Source organism: Mya arenaria, chromosome 15, assembly GCF_026914265.1.
Source record: "Mya arenaria isolate MELC-2E11 chromosome 15, ASM2691426v1".
Lineage (NCBI taxonomy): Eukaryota > Metazoa > Mollusca > Bivalvia > Myida > Myidae > Mya > Mya arenaria.
The window spans coordinates 25862749-25887402 of NC_069136.1; the positions used below are offsets into that span (position 1 = coordinate 25862749).

Genomic DNA, 24654 nt, shown 5'->3' on the forward strand with positions numbered 1-24654 from the left:
TGATGTTGTTATTATAACTGTCTAGTCAGTTTATAGGATTTCTGTAGCTCGGTATATATTTTTTTGCGTGACAACACCTCCAAGGTTATTGATAAAAACACCATGAGTGGTATTCAATATTCAACTTAAGTAAATCGTGTGGTCATACACCATTGACTTCATTCACTCTTCAGATCAGTTATTAATAACAAGTAATCCGATTAGCTACATCGTTCTTAAATCCATTAAATACTTGTATTGAATTACAGCCGAGGAATGGCTGGAATCAAGATAAATCAAAACTAAAACATCAGGTATGCAATGCTTAGTTTATTGATATAATGTTGTTGTTTTTCTGTTAAGGAAATTAAAATATAACAAAAGACAACAAAAAAGGAAAGAAAAGGGAAATTTAAATCAGGCGTTACAATGTTCATGGGAGAAAAAACTTAACAATTTTTATTTACAAAAACAAAACAAATTCGGTATTTGATATCGTGTGGGGCGTAGCTATGTCAATTCTGATGATCGCACAAGCTACGGAGCCAAGGGCCTATTCCCTCATTGACCAGCAAACTATCACTTCACTTGTGCGGCTGATGTTAGGCGCTTGTGGAAGTCCGTTTCGCTAGCTACTCCCCAACCATGGTGAAACAAGTTTTAACGGGCAACGAAGGGACATGGGTTATGTGTTACATGCCATAGACCGTCAACACTAGTGTTGGTTCACCAACAAAGTCAATAACGTGTGATATGTGGAACATATCGTTAAAAAATGTTATATTACATTTCAAAATGTGAATTGGCATCTACATTATTACATCGTATGTAACGTAGTTTTTATTTAACAAGTCGGGGTATGATTTCGGTTATGCCCAGTTAGTATTAAAAATGCAATATATCAATCAATCCACTATTCAATCAAACGATCGATCGATCAATCAATCAATCAATCAATCAATCAATCAGCTCATCAATTCTTTTTGTTAAATTCAGTTTCCGGTTTCACTTAACTAATTCGAGTGAACAAATATAATAATCAGTTCCCGACAGGTCAAAATAAAAATCAGGTTTATACCCCGACAAGTCACAATTATATGCCGTAAAATTCACAGTTAAACCAGGACCGGTCACAATAAGATGTCGTAAAATTAATGTCTACACAATGTCATTGAAGCACTATTTATAGTTCAAAATAGATCACGCCATTTCAACATAGAAACGAGCGTTACCAACATTAGCACGGGTCACCAAACTTGAGTAATTTTAGTTTCACTCTCTGTAAAATATTTATGAACATTTCAGGTTCACAGTCCGCAGAACACGTCTCCAACTTGGCTGTAAGTCGTTTCTTGAACTTCCGATACTGTGCTAAAATATAGAATAAACACGTTATTTCGGGGAAAAGTTCCAATGTTCAGTGTGTGCATACCACGTGATAAATTGCGTCATAAATGCTACGTCGGAAGGCAATATTTTTTTCGAATGAAGACTTTAAACAAAGATAATTTCTTCACCATTTTCAATGAAACATAGCGCAGTCTAAGCCGATTACGGAGCCCCGCCTTCGATCTTTCACCAAAGTTTGATTGAGAGTAAAGTTTCTTAAAACACTTCGACAAACCTTTTACATGACGTAATTCATCACGTGGTATACACACACTGATGTTAGGCCCGATATCGGGTAGTAGAAAGAACTACATAAGATCAATTTACGATATAAACATTTATATTCAATTCACAACATTTTAACATTGATCTAATTAATGGCATTAATGATTTTTTAACATCAATCTCGCAAAATGTTATGGGTTCGATCCCTACCAGTGGTACCTTGTCATGACCTCTCAAAAATGACACAGTACTGGTTTCTGCCCGGAAACGGACTTGAGAGTGATCTTATAAGCTATTAGCTTTCGTCACAATGGAGATGATTTTTTTTAATATAAACCAAATATATGTATAGTAACATTTGATACGTAAAAGACACTGATAACTTACAAGCACTTGTGGTACCGACGACATTCGTGTTGTTGATTGTCCGCCGGAATTGTTGTGCCGACAACTTTTCCGGCACGTTGAACGTCACGAGGCTTCGGTCGTTACCTAGCAACAGGAAAGCAAATAGGTTAATAATCTTGATAAGTCACGATACTTCGATCGTTACCTAGCAACAGAAGAAAAAAAGATTTTTAAGTAACCTTGTGTTCATGGAGTTGTCACTTTATGAGCTCTCTTCATTTGGAATACAGTAAAACTGCGATCGTTCGAGCAGGCAGTCTTTTGAGAACTAGCGATTGGTCGAGGTCGAGGCATAGCTTACAAGTGTCGCTTTATGAGCTCTCTTCATATGAAATACAGTAAAACTGCGATCGTTCGAGAACGAGCTCTCTTTATATGGAATATTATAGATGTGGTTGCCGTTCTTAAAAGCACTCAGCTACAATATTGTGAGAGTGGTCCAGTGGTATAGGTGTACACTTCCCACCCAAGAGGATTTGGGTTTGATCCCAACCAGGGGGTACTTTTCCATACACAATACTGGTTTCTGTCCAGTATGTATGACTCGAATGTAAATTAAATTAGGTTATACACATATATCAAGAAGTAAATATAGTTAACTCGAAAAATGCACCGGCTATTTTAATACATGTATTGTAAAATTGTTTTGATGCAATGAGAATCACTGAGCCATTTCGAAAGAAAGATAACGTTTCAACAATTTAAATCGGAATTCTAAAACTGATTTTTTGACAATAGTAGACATCGTGTTGTTGTTTTTTGGGCTTGTGGCCTTTGTTTACCTTAATAAAATAAACTGAGTTGAGTTAAAATGAAGGTCTCTTTTATGGCCTAATCTAACCGTATACTTACTCTTTTTCACAGTCCACCTAAAGACATGGACCGTGTCAGCGGCAATTTCGTCAAAGGCGATCATCAAGTCAGTCTCCGAGATGGACTTGTACACAAGGTGAGTAGGCTTCCGCCGCCGGTTGAAGCACAGGGTCGCCAGATCCACGCCGGTAGTGATCGCCGTCACTTCCGCCGGCGGCCGCGCCTTCTTGTCCTTCCTGTCCTTCCGTCTCCGCCGACGCTTGCATTTTTTACTTTCTGTAAAAAAAAATGATTTACTTGTTAAGATGTCTTTTAAAGCATATACAATGTACAAGTTCAAATCTATGTATGGGTTTGTTTCCAAAAGTGAACGTCAGTAATGATATCCATTTTGAAATAGGAACCATGCGAAAAAGAGCGTGTCGCGGTTCGAACCCACAATCTCTTCATAAGAAGCGGACAGCTTTACCACTGGATCATTAATTCTTAGCGCGTATTTAATAAAAGAGATAATAAAGACATTACAAAATAGAAATATCCATTTTAAACACGTATAACTTTGATGTAGCAAAGGACTGTCGAATCAATGTCAAAAACATAAAAATGTTTTCGCCCCACCCTTTTAAACCAATTATGTCTTGTTTCATGTGTTCTAATTTGAGAATTGTCAAACGATTGGGCGTTTCATCAGGGGTATTGTGTTCTGCATATGCAAGACAAAAAAGATAAAAAGAGCATTTGATGGAGTCTGGCCTTTAAAACACTTACTAAAGGTTATGATAAAAAATATAAGAAAAAAGATCGTATTTCCATGAGCATGTTTATAATTGTTTCTTTTCTGTTGTGAACAAAACGTCTGAAACTTTGGGGATGTTTTCACTATGCTCTGATGTTGGGGAAATCTCAAGTATTTATTTCATTTGATTTTTCATTTTTCAAATGAATGACAATGTCCGATTGCGGTTAATTAGAACACAATTAGAAAGACCCCTGTCCGCTTTATGCACGATCATGTTCAAATTATCTTCAACTCATGGCTGTTTAATGAAGGTGTGACGCGAAACATTATAACCCTGAGCGTAGTATTAATCTCATATTAATTAACCATCATTGTGAATAATTTAAGCAAGATAAGTTGTAAAGTCATCTTGAATCAATTCCTCATTTCTACCAACCTTTGTTGTCTTTACATCGCTTGCGTCTCTTTTTATCTTTTCGTTTATCTTTCTTTCCTTTCTTTCGATCCTTTTTCTTCTTTCGCTTCTTTTTATCTTTGGGTTTTTCTTCAGTGGCGTCACTTCCTGTCGTCTGCGTATTATCGGGACAGGAACGACAACATTCACCACTAGGCTTTTGTGGGTTCCGACAGGGTAGTTCGTAGTCGGGAATGCAGTCTTTGTGACACTTAATTTCCCCGTTCTGAAAGACAACATAAATTCAGTTGAAATATTAAACTCAAAGAATAATTAAAAATATAATCTAACTGAAGAATGTGTATTGCGGCTATTGCCAAATAATAATGAAAAGCGTATTTGCAATTAAAATTGGTGCTGTTGAAGTTTTTTCAACATTCCAATGTAATTTATAATTATTACTACAAGGGGGTCGCTGTACTCTTCTGAAATGACATTTCTTCTAATAATCATCAAAGGGGGGCAACTTCTTCGACAAACACACCAATATAAATCAGAGTTATTGGTTCTTAATTACTTCAAGACGGTCTAAAATCCGTTAATATTAAACACTAGGAGGCGTCGAATTGTGTTTTTTTCTGACAATAATATAAACAGACAATAGACAATGTTTGGTGGCCTTTAGTGCAAACCAAACCCTTGACGCTACATAGTCGGGACAAGATAATAACATAAAATCCTCTGAAGTTGGATCTGGCTCCTTCGGTCTTAAACAATTCACGCCCAGACATTTTCATTTCACTCGCAAATGATTCGATTCTGGCGCAGTAATACAGGAAAGTTGCTAAATCGAAGAGAACTGATTGACTGTAATCATCAGATTGTAATTTCTTCATCCCATGTTTGTTTTGGCATTGCAGTTGAGAACAAAGTTTTAAATCAATCCTGAAGAAACAAAGCTTAAGACAACTATTTGACCCAACTTCAAAAGTGTTGGAAATAAAACAAATTAATTGCTTCGTTGAAGCCAAGAAATGGAAATAAACAGAATTTTAGTTCCGAATTTCTTTATTTCAGTAAATCCTCCTGATTTTGTCTGGCTAGCATTTAATTATATGTGCTTGAAACGCCAAAGAGTAAAACAGAAAAGTGATATCATTTTAATTAGTTATTAATTTCTACTGTCGTAAAAGCCATTATTTTAGGTAATATATATTCCGACATATACCTGCATTTTATTACTACAGTAGTTATATCGACAAATAACAGAATGTACCTTTACAATGTTAAGTGTTCTTCCTAATTCTATAAAAAACTGGTAAACACTAGAACTTGTAAAGAGTTTCAAACGCGGCACCAAGTTTCCAAGCTTACGAGGATCGATTTTTTTTTAAATTTGAAAATCGTTACACCCTAAAATATTTGATCACAGTATTCAACTTTTTCCTATGTTCAAGTACTTTAAAGGCTTATACCGTTTTTCGTTTACGATTTAAGAGGGTTGTTTGTACGCTTTTGGAAGTTTAAAGGCCTTCTTTAAGTCTTCTGTAAGCCCCCCCCCCCTCCCCCACCCCATCCCACACATACACACCAAATACGGGGTAAAAGATACGCAGCCCTTTTTCTTTGAACACAACCCGAATTAGCAATAAGTCATAACACAAATTCGCCGGAAATTGGGCACTCCGCAGAGACACTGCGGTTGATTCATAGCTGGGACTTACATGCCAGACATTTCTTAAACAATAATAGGCCGATTGGTCGGAACTGTGCTCAAGTTAACAACATGATTCACAGCATCATTATTAACTTGTAATCGTGAACTACTTGGTGATGTGCTTACATATTTAAATAAAACAAGTGCAGCTGAAACAGTTGTCTTAAATATTGTTTGAATTATAAGTTTTAGTGACTAAAAACTTATAATTATAATTTATAACGGGCCCCGATTTCTCGAAACTTCTTAAGTCCCTTATAACAGGATTAAGCTAAGCTCACTATTTTTAGTGTTCAATACATTGCATAATATTAACTTCTTTAAGAGTTTTATACTATTAAGATAAGAGTTATCATTATGATAATCACAATAAACCATTTGTCCTTTATCAAAAATCAATTTAAGTATGTATTTTGGCTTATTGAAATAAGCTACTTAAGCCTGTTAAGCTTAAGAAGTTTCGAGAAATTGGGGCCAGATCACAAGTGTATCCATGCAACTTTCAAAGCAGTAGCGATTAGAATGATGACAACGATGAGGGAACAATATTGCACACTTAAACAAAATTCTAGACAATCGGCCCTATGGCTTTCTGTTTCACAGTGATTTGGTGGGAATGAGCTGAATTTTGAAGTCAGAAAATCTCGAATTGTCTAAATACTTAGACAATTCGAGAGTTTCTGACTTTGTAAAAGTGCAGTAATTCATAGATATTTATGCTAGATAGTTGGTAGGAGTGACCCCTTTGATGAATATGAAGAAATATATATATATATATATTAGGTTATTTTAGGTTAAATGTCACTTAATTTTGTAAAGGTCAAAATTCAGCTCATTCCCACCAAATCACTGTGTTCTGTTTAGTCAGAAACGTCTCATCTTTTCTTTATTTGTAGTTTAGACTAGGAACTATGTGACTGGTAGGCAGTACTCACCGAACACGTGCAAGTGACGCACGTGATCTCACCGATGGAGACGATGCTCGGGTGCCAAGTGCTGCCGTTCTTCTTTACCAACTGGTTGTCAAGGCAATCTGAAGAGTATCCAAGGTGAAATCATTAGAATTAAAGATGATTTATAAGCATATATGATCATTTAGATTTTGCCGAAATATGTTAATAGTATTTTTCAACCAACTGGGCTGGTATTCAATATTGGTTTTATTTGGATCTAAGACCGATGTAGCTAATCGGATTTCTTCTTATTTATCATTGACCAATACAGTGAATGAAGGCAATGATGTATTACCATAAGATTAACTTAAGTTGAATTTTGAATACCACCCAGGTGGCTGGATTTATGATAAATATAAATGTCTATTGCATGTAGATTATCGAGTCGAAAAGAAGCAGACATAGAATTTGTCATCATCTGCCTATAAAATTTCAGTAATCTTGGACAGTATCTAACAGGGTTAGAACTTATATAAAGACCCTTTTTTAACTTTTCTTTTAGAGTAAAAAAAATATTGGCAGTTATAACCAATATTTTTAAGTATATATATGTTAATAGAAGAGATATACTCATCAAATATTTTTAACTAAAAGGACACTTATCTCACTTTAATACACAGCAATGCACCAGTTTTATTCCCAACTACTTGGCGGTAGATGGATCGGTTCGAGTGCATTTTTCATTTATGCCTTCTCACGAAACATTTTATTTATTCTTGAAACTAATCTACTCATTATTTAATGCTAATGCACGCTTATGACGTTAATATGTGAAAGTTAATGTACCCGATACCCGACTAATTGACATTATACATAACGAAGAGCGAGTTTGGTATAATTACAATCACGAGTGTAATAAATGTTTTTTACCATATTGTCAAACCTACCCGCTCGCTGCTTATTACACGATACTTATGGAGCTAACATTCTCTGTTATTGTACACTCATTCAGAATGTCCTTTTGGGGGCCGAAATTCGGAACAATTCCCCTCCTAAAAAAGTTATCTCTGGTAAAAACAATATCCTTAACATTTAGCAAATGTAGCAAATCAGTGCTATTCATGAATTAGTCGATATGTTTGTTAAATAAAATGTTTAACAACAAGTTGAACATTATATGAGTTATTTCCCCCTTTTTGCAAAAAGACGTCATTTTTCCCCTATCAGGGGCCTCGCCATATTTCCCTTAAAAGTGGAAAGAAAACTACCGTGTAACATATTATCTTGTATTCCAAACTCGCATTTAGTAAGCATATTTTCTTCAGAAAATAACCGGCTATAAATGTTTCTGGTTTCCATCTGACATCACCTCCACACGCACACACCATCACCACCATAAGTTGCACAGATTATAATCATTAAACCGTATTAAACACACAGGCATATGTAACATATTGAAATAAAACGGTTAGTAAAATACACTAAGATGCACCTATCAATGGTTTGCCCCACGGGGGGAGGGGCACACCCCGGGAACTTAGATAAACTGTTGCTGTCAAAATCCCACCCCTGGAAAAGAAAATTCTATCCAGGAAGCGGAGGAGTTTAAGACATCATAAATCCTTTTAAAGCATAAAAAAACGGTCAAGTCGATTTCCCGGATTGCGGTCTCACCAGGCTTCAATCGGAACACCTCGGCCATTATCCAACAGATTGAAAAAATAGTCTATCGTGGCGGCGCCCATATTGAAAACGTATTGTATGTGTTTTCAACCGTCGAGGGAAATATTTAATGTTTTAGTGGGGAGAAGTAATGAAATTATACCGGTCCTACATGAATCTAATTCAAGTTTCTACAAAGCGTTATTAAGGCACGAATCAAAATCATTCATTTTAGAGCATTGTTAACGTTATCCAATCGGTCTACTTAGCGTAATGATAATTGAGTTAATCGCCGGTGGCCTTATCACATTTTCATACATCTTAAGCCTATTTAAGAGGTATGTCCCGAAGCTTGTCGGAACCGTCTCCGTGGCCTTGTGGTTAAGCGTCCGCCTACGGAGCGGGAGGTCGTGGGTTCGATCCCGGGCCGCGTCATACCGAAAGACGTTACAAGTAGCTCCCTTGCCTGGCGCTTGGCATTTAAAGGGTAGTGCTTGGGAAAGTGGTGTACTCAGTACTGGTTCTACCCAGGAAAGTTGTATCCCGTGTATCGGTGCTTTACACTGAGCACGTTAAAGAACCAAGAGGTCTCTTCGCAAAGAGCTAGGGTATCGCACCCGGATTTCTTGTATCTCACTCTGTTTCTTCAAGTCTTCCAATGTCTGGATTTGACTGCGAATTGCTGTCACTTCTATCTCATGTCACGTATGGCATTCAAACACAATTTAAGTCGTGATGGCGTCACGGCGGGGTCAAGCCAAAATGCAGCCAATGGGCGCGGGCAGACCTTGATAAACTCAAATAAACAAACAAACAGCTTGTCGGAGATGGCCGAGTTGATACGATTGACCAGGTCTGTCAAAACCGAGCTTATCGGGAATAATCCGCTACCTCAAGTTCCCTACACGCCTGCCGCATGCCTCCAGGTTGGGCAAAACATAGATAGGTGCAAATTGCTAGCTTTCATATATAGTTTTGCGTTAAGGATTGTACATGGGTGGTTTATTTTTTTACCAGATTCCGAGTTTTCCACTTCCGTAATGTCTGAAGGAGTGGAATGAAAATAGTGTACTTTCTATGATTCCAGCCACATAATACAGTCCTTGACATTATTCCAGCTCAAAATCGGAACACCTCGGCCATTTTCCATCGAAAACAACCTCGGATGTATGCTGATACATCAGCAGTTGTTCGTAAGTTAATAATATTTATCTTTATTTCGCAGTGAAGTGTTTTATTACACTTATAATTAAGATTCCTAAAAATAAAGTCCTTGGGTTGAACTGCTAAATTGGAATAACTATATAATCTACTTCCAGCGAGCTAAAATGTAAATCGTCAATCCGAGGTTTTGTGTGTGTTTTTTTATAGCAAATGGCCGAGCTGTTCCGATTGGACGAGCTCCGTATTCTAACTGTTACTAAGAAAAACTTCTGTAATAAATGAACTTTCCGAAGAATTCCGAGTAGTTACGAATGTTAACGATAAATAGATAGATACATTTTCGATCTATGTCGTAAAGTAGTTCGGTTGTTAACGTCACCTTACGGAATCCACCGAATAATGTCGTACATTTAACCTATGTTACATATATCATGGGTATGGCATTTTAGACTCATTCTAAAATTATTATTCTAGCTATTAGATCTCTGTTCTAGAATATATCAACGGGTCAGTCTTGGACCGGAATAAGTTACCTGCGCATCTGGGACAACAGTCATCTTCCGGAAACAAGATGGCAGAACATCCGGTTGGAATTTTCGGACATGTTTTCAAGTAGCAAAGCGGGTCGCCGTTCTGAAACAGGGAATGCAATAAGATGTAAAGACATTTAACAGTTCGAAATACGTCTTCGGCTACCCCGGATTTCCCCCTTTAAGTTACATTATAACCGTGAGAAAATTGATTGTTTTCATACATAATTATTAATGAGGTAGGGGAGAACACTCTTCTTCCAATAAAATAGTATATTACAATGTAATACTCTTCAACTTAGTGAATAATCTATGACGTCATACAAGGGTTTGGTTACTAAATATAGAGTCGAACACACAGCGTAATTTCATTGGCTTACATTCCTAAGCGGTCCTCAATCTGCATTCATTCGGTCTTATTAAATACTCAATCGTCATGGTCACGCGGAGCCAGAGCGTTATAGCGTACAGGGGTTGTTCGATGGTGGTTATGATAAGTATCTGTCTGGTAAATTAGTTTATGACGGCTAGGAAGAAAATACATTTGTGGACGTACCTGGCATATACACATGACGCACTGGTCCTCGGTATTCCGGCGAATCCCCGTATCATTAGAAGCGTAGCGTTCGCCATGCTGATATATCCTTCCGCTCGTCGTCTGGCAAGGCGACCTCTCTAGCGAACTACTTTTTTCCTTGTCACTACTCACTGTAGGAGGAAGGTTGGGAATATCTAGATAAAATAGTGCGTTAATGTTCACGCAAAATGTAAATAAAGCATAGCCATTAATTATGTTTAGTAAAACTAAGATTTTAAGTTTAGTTTCTGGACATTTGTTATTGAGATGTTTATACATGTATTAGATTTTGAAAAAAGAGCAATGGCTGAATGACAATGCTTTCATTTCCGCAGATAAATAGTACAATCGAACCCCGTTAGCCTGACCTCTAAGGGGCAGGGGAAAAACCTCGAGCCTTGGGTACTTCGAGCCAAGCGTGGATTTTAATAATCAGTATCAGGAAATCGGTCCTTCAGATCCAGTTTGAGCCAACGATGAAATCGAGCAAAGCGAGTTCGAGTCAACGGGGTTCGACTGTATTTCATCGTTTTATTCTGCTGTTTTAATTCCTTCTTAGACATGACGAAATAAGTGAAGAATATATTTTTGCTTTAAAAACAGGCGCAAAACATAGCAATATATAATCACCTTCACAATAAGGACAACAACTATGTGGGTCCTTTGTAGGGTTATCACAGTCAAGCTTCGGACATTTCTCCGCGGTATTCACACAAGTTACTTCAGGGCTGTCCTGTCATACAAAATGGGCAAGTTTATCAAACAAGAGATGTTTAGACTTGCTTGATTATATAAGCACTATTTTAGCTATATTGGTTTGTTTACTTTTGCCTTTTTGGCGAGAAACTACTTTTAATAAAATAGTTAGAATAAATTATGTAAAATTTTATTGAGAAGTCATTAGGATTTTACATAATATATTCTAATTTACTTCGATTATACTGCGTGTTCATCAGGCAATATGTTCTAACAAACTTAGATTATGTGATGTGTTCATCAGGCAATATGTTCTAACAAACTTAGATTATGTGATGTGTTCATCAGGCAATATGTTCTAACAAACTTAGATTATGTGATGTGTTCATCAGGCAATATGTTCTAACAAACTTAGATTATGTGATGTGTTCATCAGGCAATATGTTCTAACAAACTTAGATTATGTGATGTGTTCATCAGGCAATATGTTCTAACAAACTTAGATTATGTCATATATTCAGCAGGAACCAAAGTGTGACGTCACGTCTTTTAATATTTAAAACTTAATGATTAAGCAAATGACTTTTACAGAGGAGCAGAAGACTTACGTTGTTGCCAAGGCGACACGTGCAGTTGACACACGTTCCGAAAATTTCGGGATGCCACGTGCTGCCGACGTCGTGCACCGCGCCTTCAAACTGACAGCCACACTCTGAAACAAGAAGTACACGTAAGGTGTTTATTTTTAAACAATTACTGAATCAATTTTTGGATTGAATGTACAATTACGACCATCTTTTTTTTGTTTGATATTTTTTTTGTTGACGATATAAACAGCGTTATTGTGATTAATTAAACACGGAAACAGCTATTCAAACACTGCTGGGCCTTCTCTAGGTTGGGGGTGGGGCCGAATGGGTTCACGGCGCTACTACATGTCTATTTTGGGACCGTTTCTGATATGCTGTCATGCATTTGTTCGATAAGGGTGTCGACATGTCTGTGCTTAATTAATTTTTAACTTTTCTAAATTCCGTATAAGACCAACTAAATTAACTATATGGTTTCAGACTAGGCGTCAACAAATACAACATTTGATCATGCTACTGGGCAAGCGAAACCCCTCGGTCATCTCCGCCATATAACGGAGCCTCGGATGTATGCCGATGCTTTAGTAAAAAGTAGTTCGTAAAATTAATAATAATAATAATAATATGAATAATTAATGGTAGTGTTTGAACGTGACCAAACGACTAAGTTCAAATTGATTCCCACATAAGTTCATCATTGCATAAATCATTAAGATTCCTAAAGAAAAGTCCTTAGGCTTAACTGCTTAATTGAAATTACTACGCGTCGTTTTTGAAGTTAAAAGTACAGATTGTTGACATTGTAAACAATCCATATACATTGTAGGTTGTTTTCAAAGGAAAAGGGCCGAGGAGTTCCGATTGGTAACTGAGATGCCATCAAATTGGAAATTATATGTTTTGGAACAAGAATACAGGCGAAAATCTATTTCTAATACCTTTTTATTTATATGATGGACACGATTGGTATTGTTTGCCTTTCTGTAATGTCCCCAGAAATGTAGTTACAAACGCCTTCGAAAAAGACGGTGTCGTATTACCATTATAATCCTCCTCTGCTAAGAACTATCTCGATTAAATTAATATGAATTGCATGCACTTGTAAAGCAGTTGAAAACGCCTTCGAAATATGTTTGTGTTTCATTTAATTATAATAAATATAATAATAGCCTCTCTATTGTCATACTCCTAATCTAAAACCATGACCACATATCATGATCACATTAATATGGTCTAATATGGAGTTCATGTTTCCGCTGCTGGTTTTAGACCCCGCGATTTATTGCTTGTTATTCGAGGAAATTTCCATGAAAATGTGCTGAAAATGGCCATTCGATTGTCGTATTGACTCAATTCCGAGATTTGTATCGCTAATGATAGAGGGAAGGTATCCTTTTATAGAAGGCGTCTTATTTGAAACGCATGCTTTCAATAGATAAGACAAGAATGTCTCATAATGAATCAATGAATCAAATTCATGAAATTAATCTTGATCATATAGAAATATGATCTCATCAAATATTCATGAAATTTCCACGACATTAAGGAAAGTTCTGGTGAATTTCTTTACGGTCTAGACGTGGTCGATTAGCTGGGGAAGTGTGTACGTGACTAACGCCCACCAGGGAAGGCTCCATTATTTGAATGTTAGAGGGATCTGAAGCTTTGGACATGCCCCCCCCCCTCTCCCACAGACACTTTATACAAAGGGTTTTACTGTGACTAATTTAAGTAAAAAATAGTGCAATTGGTGTATTTTATGTATTTATTTTCACGGAAAATGATTCCCATGGACATTTTTAGGGAGGTGTGGGAGAGAGAGTTGGGCGGGGGCGCCCACCTGCCCATTCGCTGGTGGCTACATCGAATTGGGCATCATGTCGCTTAACGTCTTCATATTACTATGCACGTGCTTAATTGCCCGGCACTATCTTTACGCCCAGTCTGAATGTTATCTAAAACAAGCAAGACTTCCGTAAGAGGTTTCCAGGAAAGGGTAGTCATGGTTCTCGCGTAATTAAGCAGCCTATAACTAGAATAAGTTTCCCGACTTGCGTAACAAGTGAATGCAAAAGCGGCTAATATTTTCAACATTATGTCGTCGCCGATGGCAGAAGTATTTTTTATGTTTGACATAACAAGGCGCCCCTTTCTCCGGGATTCCGGTTGCCCACACTCTTGCGCAACATTGCGAGTTCCGTCACAATACAATGTAGTCGTAAAAATGTGAACCTAGAACCAATTTTGAAATAACCCTTTTATCTGGTTGAACGAAGGAAATCGTCATTTATGAGGAAATGTGAATTTTCATCTTAAGATTATTCGTTCATACGGCCCAGTTGGCCTCTTCATTTCAGTTGACCCACAGTTTTCTGATTTCATCAAAACTCAATCTTCCATAAGAATATGTATTTAAACAGTTATGGAAGTTTTCAGGTTAGCGCACTGGTTAGGGCACTCGTTTCTCACCAATGCGCCCCGAGTTCGATCCACGGGCCGGGACACACACACAAACAAGGCCACACTCTTGCGCAACATTTTGCCAGCGAAAGCGACTTAGCATAAGTTTTTATAACTGCCTTAACAATCGTTGGAAAATAATAATTGGTTGAACCTGGGACCAATTTCAAAATAATCCTACACTCAGTTTGAACAAACGCAAATTGTCAACTTTAAGGGAAAGGTGAAATTTCATCGTAAGAGGCTTCGTTCATACGGCCCAGTTGTCATTTTTCCTCTTCAGGTGTGTGTGATTCCCACAGTTTTTCTGCATTCAATTAAAGAAATATATGTCAAAATGCACAGACGTTGAACAGATTATACTATTCAATGACTGCTCATTTAGTACTATTCTACTATTCCACTGGCAGTCGTACACACAGACAAGAAGATACCATTTATAAATATTGGCGGCGAAGAGTCAATGAAACCAGATAACCCGGTTTCTAATCGCTAACCTCGGTCAATGCGTTGAATAGCTGTTATGAAATTGGAAACCTGTATTTATTAAGAAATGGATATTATTAATATTCGCGACTTTTGCACTGTAACACGATATAGACAGACTTTCACTAGTAATTGAGCATGGCGTCAACTGGTTTTCTTAATTGATTGTCAACTAGTTTTGGAGTGCGACACAAGAAATATCTTATTGTTGTGGTCTCTGTATTGTATAATTATGAGGTATAAGCAAACATACCAAGTTGTAATAAAAAATCATTCAGTGTGGCCTAGGTGTTAAAATTTCAGTTTTCTGTCCGCAAAATTGGCACAAAACTATTTTATATAGGCGTGAATGTTAACCTTTGACTTTTTCGTCTATAGTTGTTTTTTGTTTGTGTTTTCATTGAAATTCTTCAGTACTTTACTATCCTTGCTAAATGCACTTTAAAGTGAAATGATTTTCCGCCACATATGATGCAATCATTAAAATACAGCTTGGTTAATAAAAATTATTACAAGAGCTATGTTATCAATTCGACATCGACATTAAATGATTTTGTTTTACATATTTCGTTGGCCCCGCTGTCAATGTAACTCATTACCTTTACTACTCATGTCAATGTTTGTTTTACAAGCTCGCTACACGCCAGCGAGTAGCCAAGGTGGTGTTAAGGCCACTCTGCCTACATCCGAATACAGACAGTCAGTACGGGGACACACGGGATTTATCGGTACCAGGTGTGAACGCCGGCAGACGGTCCACGGTTCACCGAGTCATTCGTTTACCGAAGGTGTTTGCGCACCAAACAGGCGCAGCCCTTAATCGGTTAACAAGACAGTGCTTGATAGCTAAATGACGTATGGCTGTAATTTATGGTCGCCAAAACTAGTTTGCTTGTAATTTGTTCCCATAATCGCTCGAACACAAGTTTATACGCCGACGCTCGGAGAATTTTGTCGGTAGATATGATAGGTTTGAACGTTGCAAACTAGGATCCTCGTCTGTTTCTGAACATTGGCTGGTGTCTAATTAAAATATTATTCTCTTTGAAGAGTTATTTAACTTCTCAGACATATGGCTATCCGCCTATAGGTGTAGCCATACTTAATGGGTTTAGAGCAAGTAAGTAATGACTTTATCTTTGATTACGCCGTAAGAATGCGACAAAATGGCAGACAGACGTACACTTTAAATAAAGGGATGGGATACATATCCGTAAATATGGGCAGGTTTTGTTATTGGAGACATGAATATAACGTCAAGTTATTACAACCAAAGTTTAAAACGACAATAAAATAGAGTTAAAACTTTAATTGAATAATGCATCCTGAAACAAAAATAGCTTTGGGGACAAAGGTAAAACCTACACAGCACTAGCAGATACAGGGAGGGGGGTGCCCACTCCCCCCTGCAATCGTCCAAGTTTTCTTTTTATATATCGGAGATAAAAAAGTAAAAAAATACGATCAAAATGCACAATTTCTGACTTGAATTGTTGGGGGAGTCCTCACCCCCCCCCCCCCCACCGAAAACATGTTTAACCAAATAAATTTTGTTTATATGGGAGGGGCCTATGTTACGCCCCATCGAATGTCAATTTCTGGATCTGCCCTTGCCCAGTGTTATGATTTGGATTTGAATATATTTCCCCCTAAGGCATGCGTATACAGGGTATAAACTACAGTGAGTAGTGATCTCCGTCTTAAAGGGACTCGCTGGTGTATTGAGGCCAGATTATGTTTTCATGTTAATGCATCTGGAAAACCTTATTTTATTTTTCTGTTTGATACCGAAATTGCAGAACAAAAACGCTTTTTAAATATAGAAAAAAACTGGTTTTAGGTGGAAGCGAACTCACTTACGGTAAAAAAAAATGACAACAAAACCTCTTACCCACGAGAAGCCTAGCTAAAAAAGGGAATAATTTAACATTGAAGCCCTTTGTTGAAAGGCGTTCCTCACGCTATTCAAATTCTTGGACTTCAAAGACAATAGTTCTGCCCATATCAACCTTTGTTGAATTGTTCCAGCCATCAGTATCTTAGTTTTAACACTCCTAATGACTTGCCACACTATATTTTGTCATAAAAAGTAACAAAACACGAGCGAGTCCCTTTTAAGAGTCCAAGGAAACGTGCCCCAGTCGGGCTCATAATTATAAACTCTTGGGTTTGAGACAAACACTTTACCACTGCTCTATACCCCATATGAGATCATACTTGCTTCATATTGCTGTGAGTACGTGTCTCATATGTGTATGTGTATGGCCTCATATGTGTATGGCCTCATATATGTATGTGTATGACCTCATATGTGTATGTGTATTGCCTCATTTGTGTATGTGTATGGCATCATATGTGTGCTTATATGGCATCATATGTGTAAGGTTTCATATGTGTGCGTATATGGCATCATAAGTGTATGGCCTCATATGTGTGTGGCCTCATATGTGTATGGCCTCATATGTGTGTGGCCTCATATGTGTATGGCCTCATATGTGTTCGTATATGGCATCATATGTGTATGGCCTCATATGTATATGGCCTCATATGTGTATGGCCTCATATGTGTGTGGCCTCATATGTGTATAGCCTCATATGTGTTCGTATATGGCATCATATGTGTATGGCCTCATATGTGTTCGTGTATGGCCTCATATGTGTATGGCCTCATATGTATATGGCCTCATATGTGTATGGCCTCATATGTGTTCGTGTATGGCCTCATATGTGTATGGCCTCATATGTATATGGCATCATATGTGTATGGCCTCATATGTGTATGGCCTCATATGTGTATGGCCACATATGTGTATGGCCTCATATGTGTTCGTGTATGGCCTCATATGTGTATGGCCTCATATGTGTGAGGCCTTATATGTGTATGCTTCGAGGACTTCTTCAATTGCCCTATACATGACCTTATATTTTAGGTTTGGATTTGTTCGTTAGGTGTTTGTTAAGCATCGGATTTTAAAATACTGTATGTGTGCACAAGAGTAAAACACTTAAAGCATCCCCGGTGAAGAACCTTAGCCATTGAAATGGAAGAGCAAAGACCGACAACGGCAAAAGAAACATTTCATTTAATCAAGTGGGTAACTATATACTGGAGTATTTGAAAGTCACTCTGTCACTTTTAAACAAATATATTCAGATTTAAACGGTGTGAAACGTTTTGATAAGATCGCTAGCGGAGTATTCTGCGGCGACAAGTAATATCAAAATCGCAAACGTGAAATATTAAACAGTCGAGTACTAGAGCCATATTAAGATGAAAGGAAAAGATAATTGCCGATAAAATATTAATTGTTTATAAATCTTGTCGGAGTATTTTGATATTATGATACAAGACGACAACGTGAATGATTTATTACGAAAACGACTCTCAACCTAGACGCTCGGTTTTTGCCATTATCAATGAAATCATAGTATCTTTATTTCACTTCAATGGGGCTTGTAAAATTGTTCAAACTACCGTATATTTTATTGAATAAAAACTTCAGATAAATAAATCAACTTTAAAATTTTGGTTGGCGACTTCGTTTAAGATTATGATTTATATAATTATATTTGTTTTCGCATACTTAACATCATATTCCTTTCACAAGTTTAAGTATAAAAGCGCAATTTGCAGCACAGGTAAGTATGGATGTTGAAATTAATAGGAATGTCAAATTTTGATAAAGAAGTTGTTGTGTGGCCCTAGGTAATTAAGCATATCAGTATGGGACTGTCTCGCCGTGGCCCGGGCGTCGGGGATATGTGGCCAGGCCCTAGCATGTTCGATGCCAGACTATAGACCGAGACCGAGACGAGAAAACGGCCAAGCAAACAAAAACTAGACTAGGAAGAAATTAATAGGTAGGGCCAGACTTAAAATATTGTTTAAGTCCCCCCCTTCAATGTCCCAGGTAGATTGGTAGATAAGCAGGTTTTGAAGCGTTCTTCTTTTTGTATTTGTGGATGAGAATAGTTATAAGGGCGACAGTGGTACAACAGCAGCAGCATATGATTCAATTGTGTTGTTGTTGTTGGTGGTGGTGGTGTTATTGTTGTTGCTGCTGCTGTTGTTGTTGGTGGTGTGCTGATGGTAATGGTGGTGGTGGTGGTGGTGGTGATCATGATGACCATGACGATGACGTGGACCATGATGATGATGATGATGATGATGATGATGATGATGATGATGATGAATTCGGTGTCGATGGTGGTTAGCTTATTTAAGTAGTTATACCAGTTGTGTTGCTGTGCAAAAAGACAGCTATAAAACGAAGATGGGGAGAGAGCAGTTCAAACCATAGGTGACAGTAACCGTCAGGGATGGTAACAACAGGTATAGAAGTCCTTTTGGTTCGGGTTAACCGACCCTACCTACGATTTGGCGCCGACCCTTAAGTTTTAATAGTATGTTGTTAAAAAAAATAGTTAAATAAATAAATTAGAGTGTTTTAATATGTAGTTTAAAGCCTTTAAAGCTGTATTCAGAATATTCCTTAAACACCGTTCCTCAATAACTATAATGTTCTTACATAAAAATTCATAAACAAAAAACTTTAAAAAAAATCTACCTCGCCTACCTGGTTTTGAAGTTGATGTTGCCCTAACCGAACCATTTTCGGCCTAATTATATACACATTTGTTTCAGCATCACTGTCTAGGCTGACCGACACTACCACCTATGGTTCAAACATGGTGGTAATGACCTCTCTGATCGCGTCCATATTATTAACTTTAATTCTACCTTTTGGGGTGCAATTTGTCAAGTCGACGCCTTAAATATTTTGAAAAAATAACAGATAGGCGACAGGGTAAAATCCGGTCTCGATGCTTTCGTACACACCATTCAAGCCCAAGTCGGTTCAATTAAAAACCAATAACAGGCGAATCTGATTTGTTTTTGTGATTTTATTCACAAGTTTGCTCATTAATGTAATGAAAAGATTACTACGCCTTAATCCAGTGCTTCTATTTACGAGCCCGCGACAGTTGGCGGCGCGGCAATTTCGTGCTCATTTTCCGCTCATCACGGGCTTATTTGCGCATTTTCTCCGCAGATTAGAAACCATTAACTCCTAAAGAAACAGACCCGGGATTAGAGCGTTGACACTGTCGTGTCCAGCAATCTTGGAGCCGTACGGGAGCTTTTTGTTGATAGCGCTTAAGGTATTCCATACACAATTAGCCTCCATATTAATTGGTATAACTCACACTAGAGATAGAACGTGTATAATGCAATAAGTATGATAAAAAAATCACAATAAGTGATTTTGTTCACTTATAATTGCGTATTTGGCTATTACATGCCAGGTAGCAATTTTTAATAAACACTTAAGAAAACGCCAAAATACATGTATAATGTTATTTTGGCCATCTTATGAATATATTCGTCATCAGCAACCAAATCCCTATTCAGGGAACACAACTTTTATAAGGAATCACCGGGATTCGTGCAAATGTCACGGTTGCAAGGTATATGACGGTTGGAATACCTTAAAGGCGTTTAATGTTAATGATACACATAATGACATTGGCAACGTCTGCTCATATTCTGAATGTTTAAAAGATCTTTTAGCCCTTATTTTTATAAGTACATTATGAATAGCACTTTCTTATGTAGACTCAACTTTTCCAAAATCACGTTCACGATGTTTCTACTAGTGTTACCAATCTTTTGTCGCGTATCTCAAAGTATTTTTGTTCGAAATGTACTTGTATATGAAGGGTGATGCATCAAGTTAGTAACGTTTTATCCCACCAATGGGGTGCGGCAGGGTGGGGTGCATTTCTGAGAGTTTAGACACCGGATGATGTTCCTATATATCTGTTAAATGGACTAGACTTGGTTTCACATCTCGAAATTTCCCGTACCTGCTTCACCTCCCAGTCCACCTACCTTGGAACGGTACTTTTTACTCAATCGTAACAACTCGGCCATCTCCGGCAAGCTTTGGGATAGACATATGTTGAATCATGGCCGAGGTGTACCTATTGCTATTATTATTTGCAACCTCTCCTCCTCCCCGAAGAGTATCCGAATTAGTTTTTGTATTTAAATCGACGGATTGAAACGAAAAAGGGTTCTTAGTGACATAAAATAAAGAAGCAGAACTGAACTCAAAATGTACCCAAGTAACTGGAGTACTCTTGTTTACATGTATGATGTAAACAGACGGACCCTTAAAGGGATTGTAAGTAGACAAGACCCGAAGGATGGTTTACTGTTTAATATTTAACTACTGCACAAATGCATCGCAAACATCCAACGAGTATCAAAGTGGCCAGGGCCTTATCATGCATACTGAATGGGGTAGGCGGAGATAAAACATCCTGGCTAGCACACTTCAGCAACTTGGATGGTGCAATCGCCACAACTCGGCCATCTCCGGCAACCTTCGAGATAAACAATTCTGTTGGATAATGACCGAGGTGCTCCGATTGTTGGATGGTGCGTACAGCTGGTCCTTAAGTAAAGTCGCAAAACAAAAACTAAAACCCTTCAAAATTTAAACTCCAGTGACATACACGATCTCTTGTACAAGCACTGGCGACTGTTTATCGCCATTATCAAAGACCCGTGGACTGAGCTAGCTTTGAACAATATCTTCCAATCTTTGACAATAATGCTAGGGTTTGACCTTTGTTGACAAATCTTTTAATTTACGTAAATAATGTATGGTTATGCTGGTTCTCAATGAGAGTAACTGATTGTCTTGAGTGGGTAATGTCCGCACACGGGAGATAAAGGCCTTTCTTAGACGTCTGGGGGTCTGAGGCGTCTATAATCAGGGGCATACACAGACATACGGGATTTGAGGGGGATGCTTTTATTAGATTTGCCATACACATCAGATATAAGCTTTTTTCTCGTAGACGCCCGGGGGTCTGTAAGCAGGGACATAGAGGAAACTATCAGAGTTACCGGAGACCTTTTTTAAGTAATTTCTCTATATTCTGTATCTTCTCTATATTGAACACTGTGTGACTCACTGATCATATATCCGAGTGAATCGTGTCTATTATAGGTAATGTATCATACATATTGAATGTAAACGCTATTCTTTACCAAACTATTTGTAAATTATCAAATAAATATGCATTGAGACACGCAACATTAATGCGCATGTATTAAGACGATGTACAGTCGTATAAGTCATGCTAAACTGTATGTTTTGTGGCAGAGATTACGAACAGTCTCAAGTCTGAGTTCAGACTCAAGACTCATTATTCCAAATTCCAAATCTTCATTACATTGTAACCTTCTCTCTAGGAAAACATTGATGGTGAACTTTGCTGAACAATATTGATATATGTTTACTATTACTCGCAAATATTTTGTAAAATAAATTAAATAGATAGGATTGTTCGTGCCTTCATAAAAATGCTTTCCTTAATCTGTGTCTAGCCTCAGACTTGAGACTGTTTGTATTTATGGCTCCTGTTATTCTCCGCACTGCTCTGTTCTTATATAATATGCTCTGTTCTGTTCTGATATGTTATTCTCTGTTCTGTTCTGTTATGCTCTTTACTGTTCTGATATGTTATGCTCTGTTCTGGTCTAATATGTTTTAAATGCTCTGTTCTGATAAGTTATGCTCTGTTCTGTTCTGTTCTGCTCTGTTCCGTTATGCTCTGTTCTGTTCTGTTATGCTCTATTATGCTCTGTTCTGTTCTGTTATGCTCTATTATGCTCTGTTCTGTTCTGTTATGCTCTATTATGCTCTGTTCTGTTCTGTTATGTAATGCTCTACTATGGCTTATATGTTATGCACTGCTATGTTCTGTTCTTATATGTTATACTCTGTTCTGTTCTGATATGCTATACTCTGCTCTGTTCTGTTATGTTATGCTCTGTTCTGATATATTATGCTCTGTTCTGTTTTGTTCTGTTATGCTCTGTTCTGTTCTGTTATGCTCTGTTCTGTTATGTTTAGCTCTGTTCTTTTCTGATATGTTATGCTCTGTTCTGTTTTGTTCTGTTATGCTCTGTTCTGTTCTGTTCTGTTATGTTTAGCTCTGTTCTTTTCTGATATGTTATGCTCTGTTCTGCTTTGTTCTGTTATGCTCTGTTCTGTTCTGTTCTGTTATGTTTAGCTCTGTTCTTTTTTGATATGTTATGCTCTGTTCTGTTTCGCTCTGTTCTCAATAGACGCACACATTTAGTGTCTTTTGTTTTTTCTATGATAAAATGTTGCGTTCAAGCAAAAAATCATATCAAATTTAGCCATACAACATAACTTTAGTATACCTCCATAATATAAGTTCATACGTAATTTTCGAGAATAAAAGTGTACTCAAGTTTAATAGAAAGCTTGTTGAACCATTTATCCTTTCACCATCCTTTCGTAGATTTGCGTCTCCCAGACCAGACACCAATGTTTAAACTAGATGTGTTTGTTTGTTTGTTTATTTGTTTTCTTATTGCAAATGTCCTAATCAAATATTCTAGAGCCACACTGACAGTCGTGAGCACAGACCCGTGTCCAAACGTGTTTCGGCAATAAAAATATGAAATACCCCCCCCCAAAAAAAAAAAAAAAAATGTATAAAATTTATGATTAAAAAAAATAAAGGATACAAATGCTTGGAAAATATGTTAAAATATAGCAAATTGGATGAAATAAATAAATACGGTTATTTTTATTTTTTTAAAAGGTGCAACTATTTCCTTGAACGCCAAGTAAACAGTACTTCATTCATTACCTATACATCAAACTTTGATCAAAGCGTTGCGTCTCAGGGAAATCAAGTATAAACTGCGTATTAACTGAGTGGGTGGATATCTTAACATATAAATTGCCCAAACTGTTGAACGAAATAGAAAGCACACAAAAAACAAGACCAATTTAATGACAAGCGATTAATATATTTTTGCGTACTTTTCAATTCTAAGAATTGTAATACAGTCAAACTTTATTCATTATGGATTCAGTAATACGAACTTTCTTTTTTCTGTATGGATAAAACTATTAATTTTATGTTGACAATACGAATAATTATGTACTTGTAATATTATATGCAATAACATAATGGTTTTAGCTAAAGGGTTATGGGAGTGTGCTTGCACCCTTCTGCCCTCATGGAGATTTAGAATGTGCAGCCAACTCCTTCATAGAATTAAATGCTTAAGATAATGCTTGAAGTATGATTATGAATTAAAACAAACTTTACATATTTTGTAGTTAAAACCCTAATTCAATTTCAAATAAGCACACTATCTATTATTTTCTATGAAATTCATAATGCTTTTATTATCCACTGCCCGATACAATGTTCCCTTTTTGTCCCTCAACACCCTGTGCCTTTTCTGTAGCACCCTGTTCCTTTTAAAACTTATCTTAAACCCTATAACTTATTTCAATTCAAGCCACTTAATTTGAAATAGCTATTGGATAGTAAAACCTACAACTAAATGACACTTTCATACACAAGACAAGACAATATCTAACATCTCATGCAGTATCATTATCTTCACCGATTTGCCAATAAACAAAAACGCACTAATGAAACTAATAAAGGATGTTAGCAAATGTTTTAATTCATTTAAATAATACTGTGAAGATGAAAGGCGGGCTAGGTTTTAATTGTTGTAATTACCGCAGTGTCATCCCCGCCACACAGACAGGGAGGCAGGGCCTTTGGGGGCCAAGTAGACCAATAGTCGTGGGAACGATGCATAGGAGAAATTAAAGGGACACTGCCCTTATTTTAACGATATATGAAAAAAATATAAAGAAGTTTTATTTCGTTAAACCATAGGTTTGAAAGTATTTACATCTGTAACAATCCTAAAAAAGAAGGGGGGTATTTGTTAACGAGTCTCGTAAGGAAAGATCGACTATTATTAAAATCGAGACATAATTTAACAGTGCTAGTGCACCGTCTGTCGGTAATACTGTTCAACTTTGTTCAAATTTGGTTAATTTACATGTGCT

The 24654-nt window shown here is 37.2% G+C and overlaps 1 protein-coding gene across 3 annotated transcripts in view; it reads right to left on the reverse strand.

The window, feature by feature from the left end:
• Window positions 1-303: 303 nt before the first annotated feature.
• The window catches only part of LOC128219090 (cysteine-rich motor neuron 1 protein-like), a 28475-nt gene continuing 4124 nt past the window's right edge, over window positions 304-24654 (reverse strand). Inside the window, exons 2-11 of one of the 3 annotated variants that reach the window (XM_052926910.1) lie at window positions 11795-11898; window positions 11121-11223; window positions 10470-10645; window positions 9917-10016; window positions 9234-9263; window positions 6600-6697; window positions 3990-4233; window positions 2854-3090; window positions 1981-2085; window positions 304-1350 (exon numbers count right to left, since the gene is read on the reverse strand). In XM_052926910.1, the coding sequence (XP_052782870.1) occupies window positions 1217-1350; window positions 1981-2085; window positions 2854-3090; window positions 3990-4233; window positions 6600-6697; window positions 9234-9263; window positions 9917-10016; window positions 10470-10645; window positions 11121-11223; window positions 11795-11898 (1331 nt within the window). In that variant the 3' untranslated portion in view covers window positions 304-1216. The remainder of the gene's footprint in view (window positions 1351-1980; window positions 2086-2853; window positions 3091-3989; window positions 4234-6599; window positions 6698-9233; window positions 9264-9916; window positions 10017-10469; window positions 10646-11120; window positions 11224-11794; window positions 11899-24654) is intronic. The other 2 variants (XM_052926911.1, XM_052926912.1) reach the window with 2 other exon arrangements.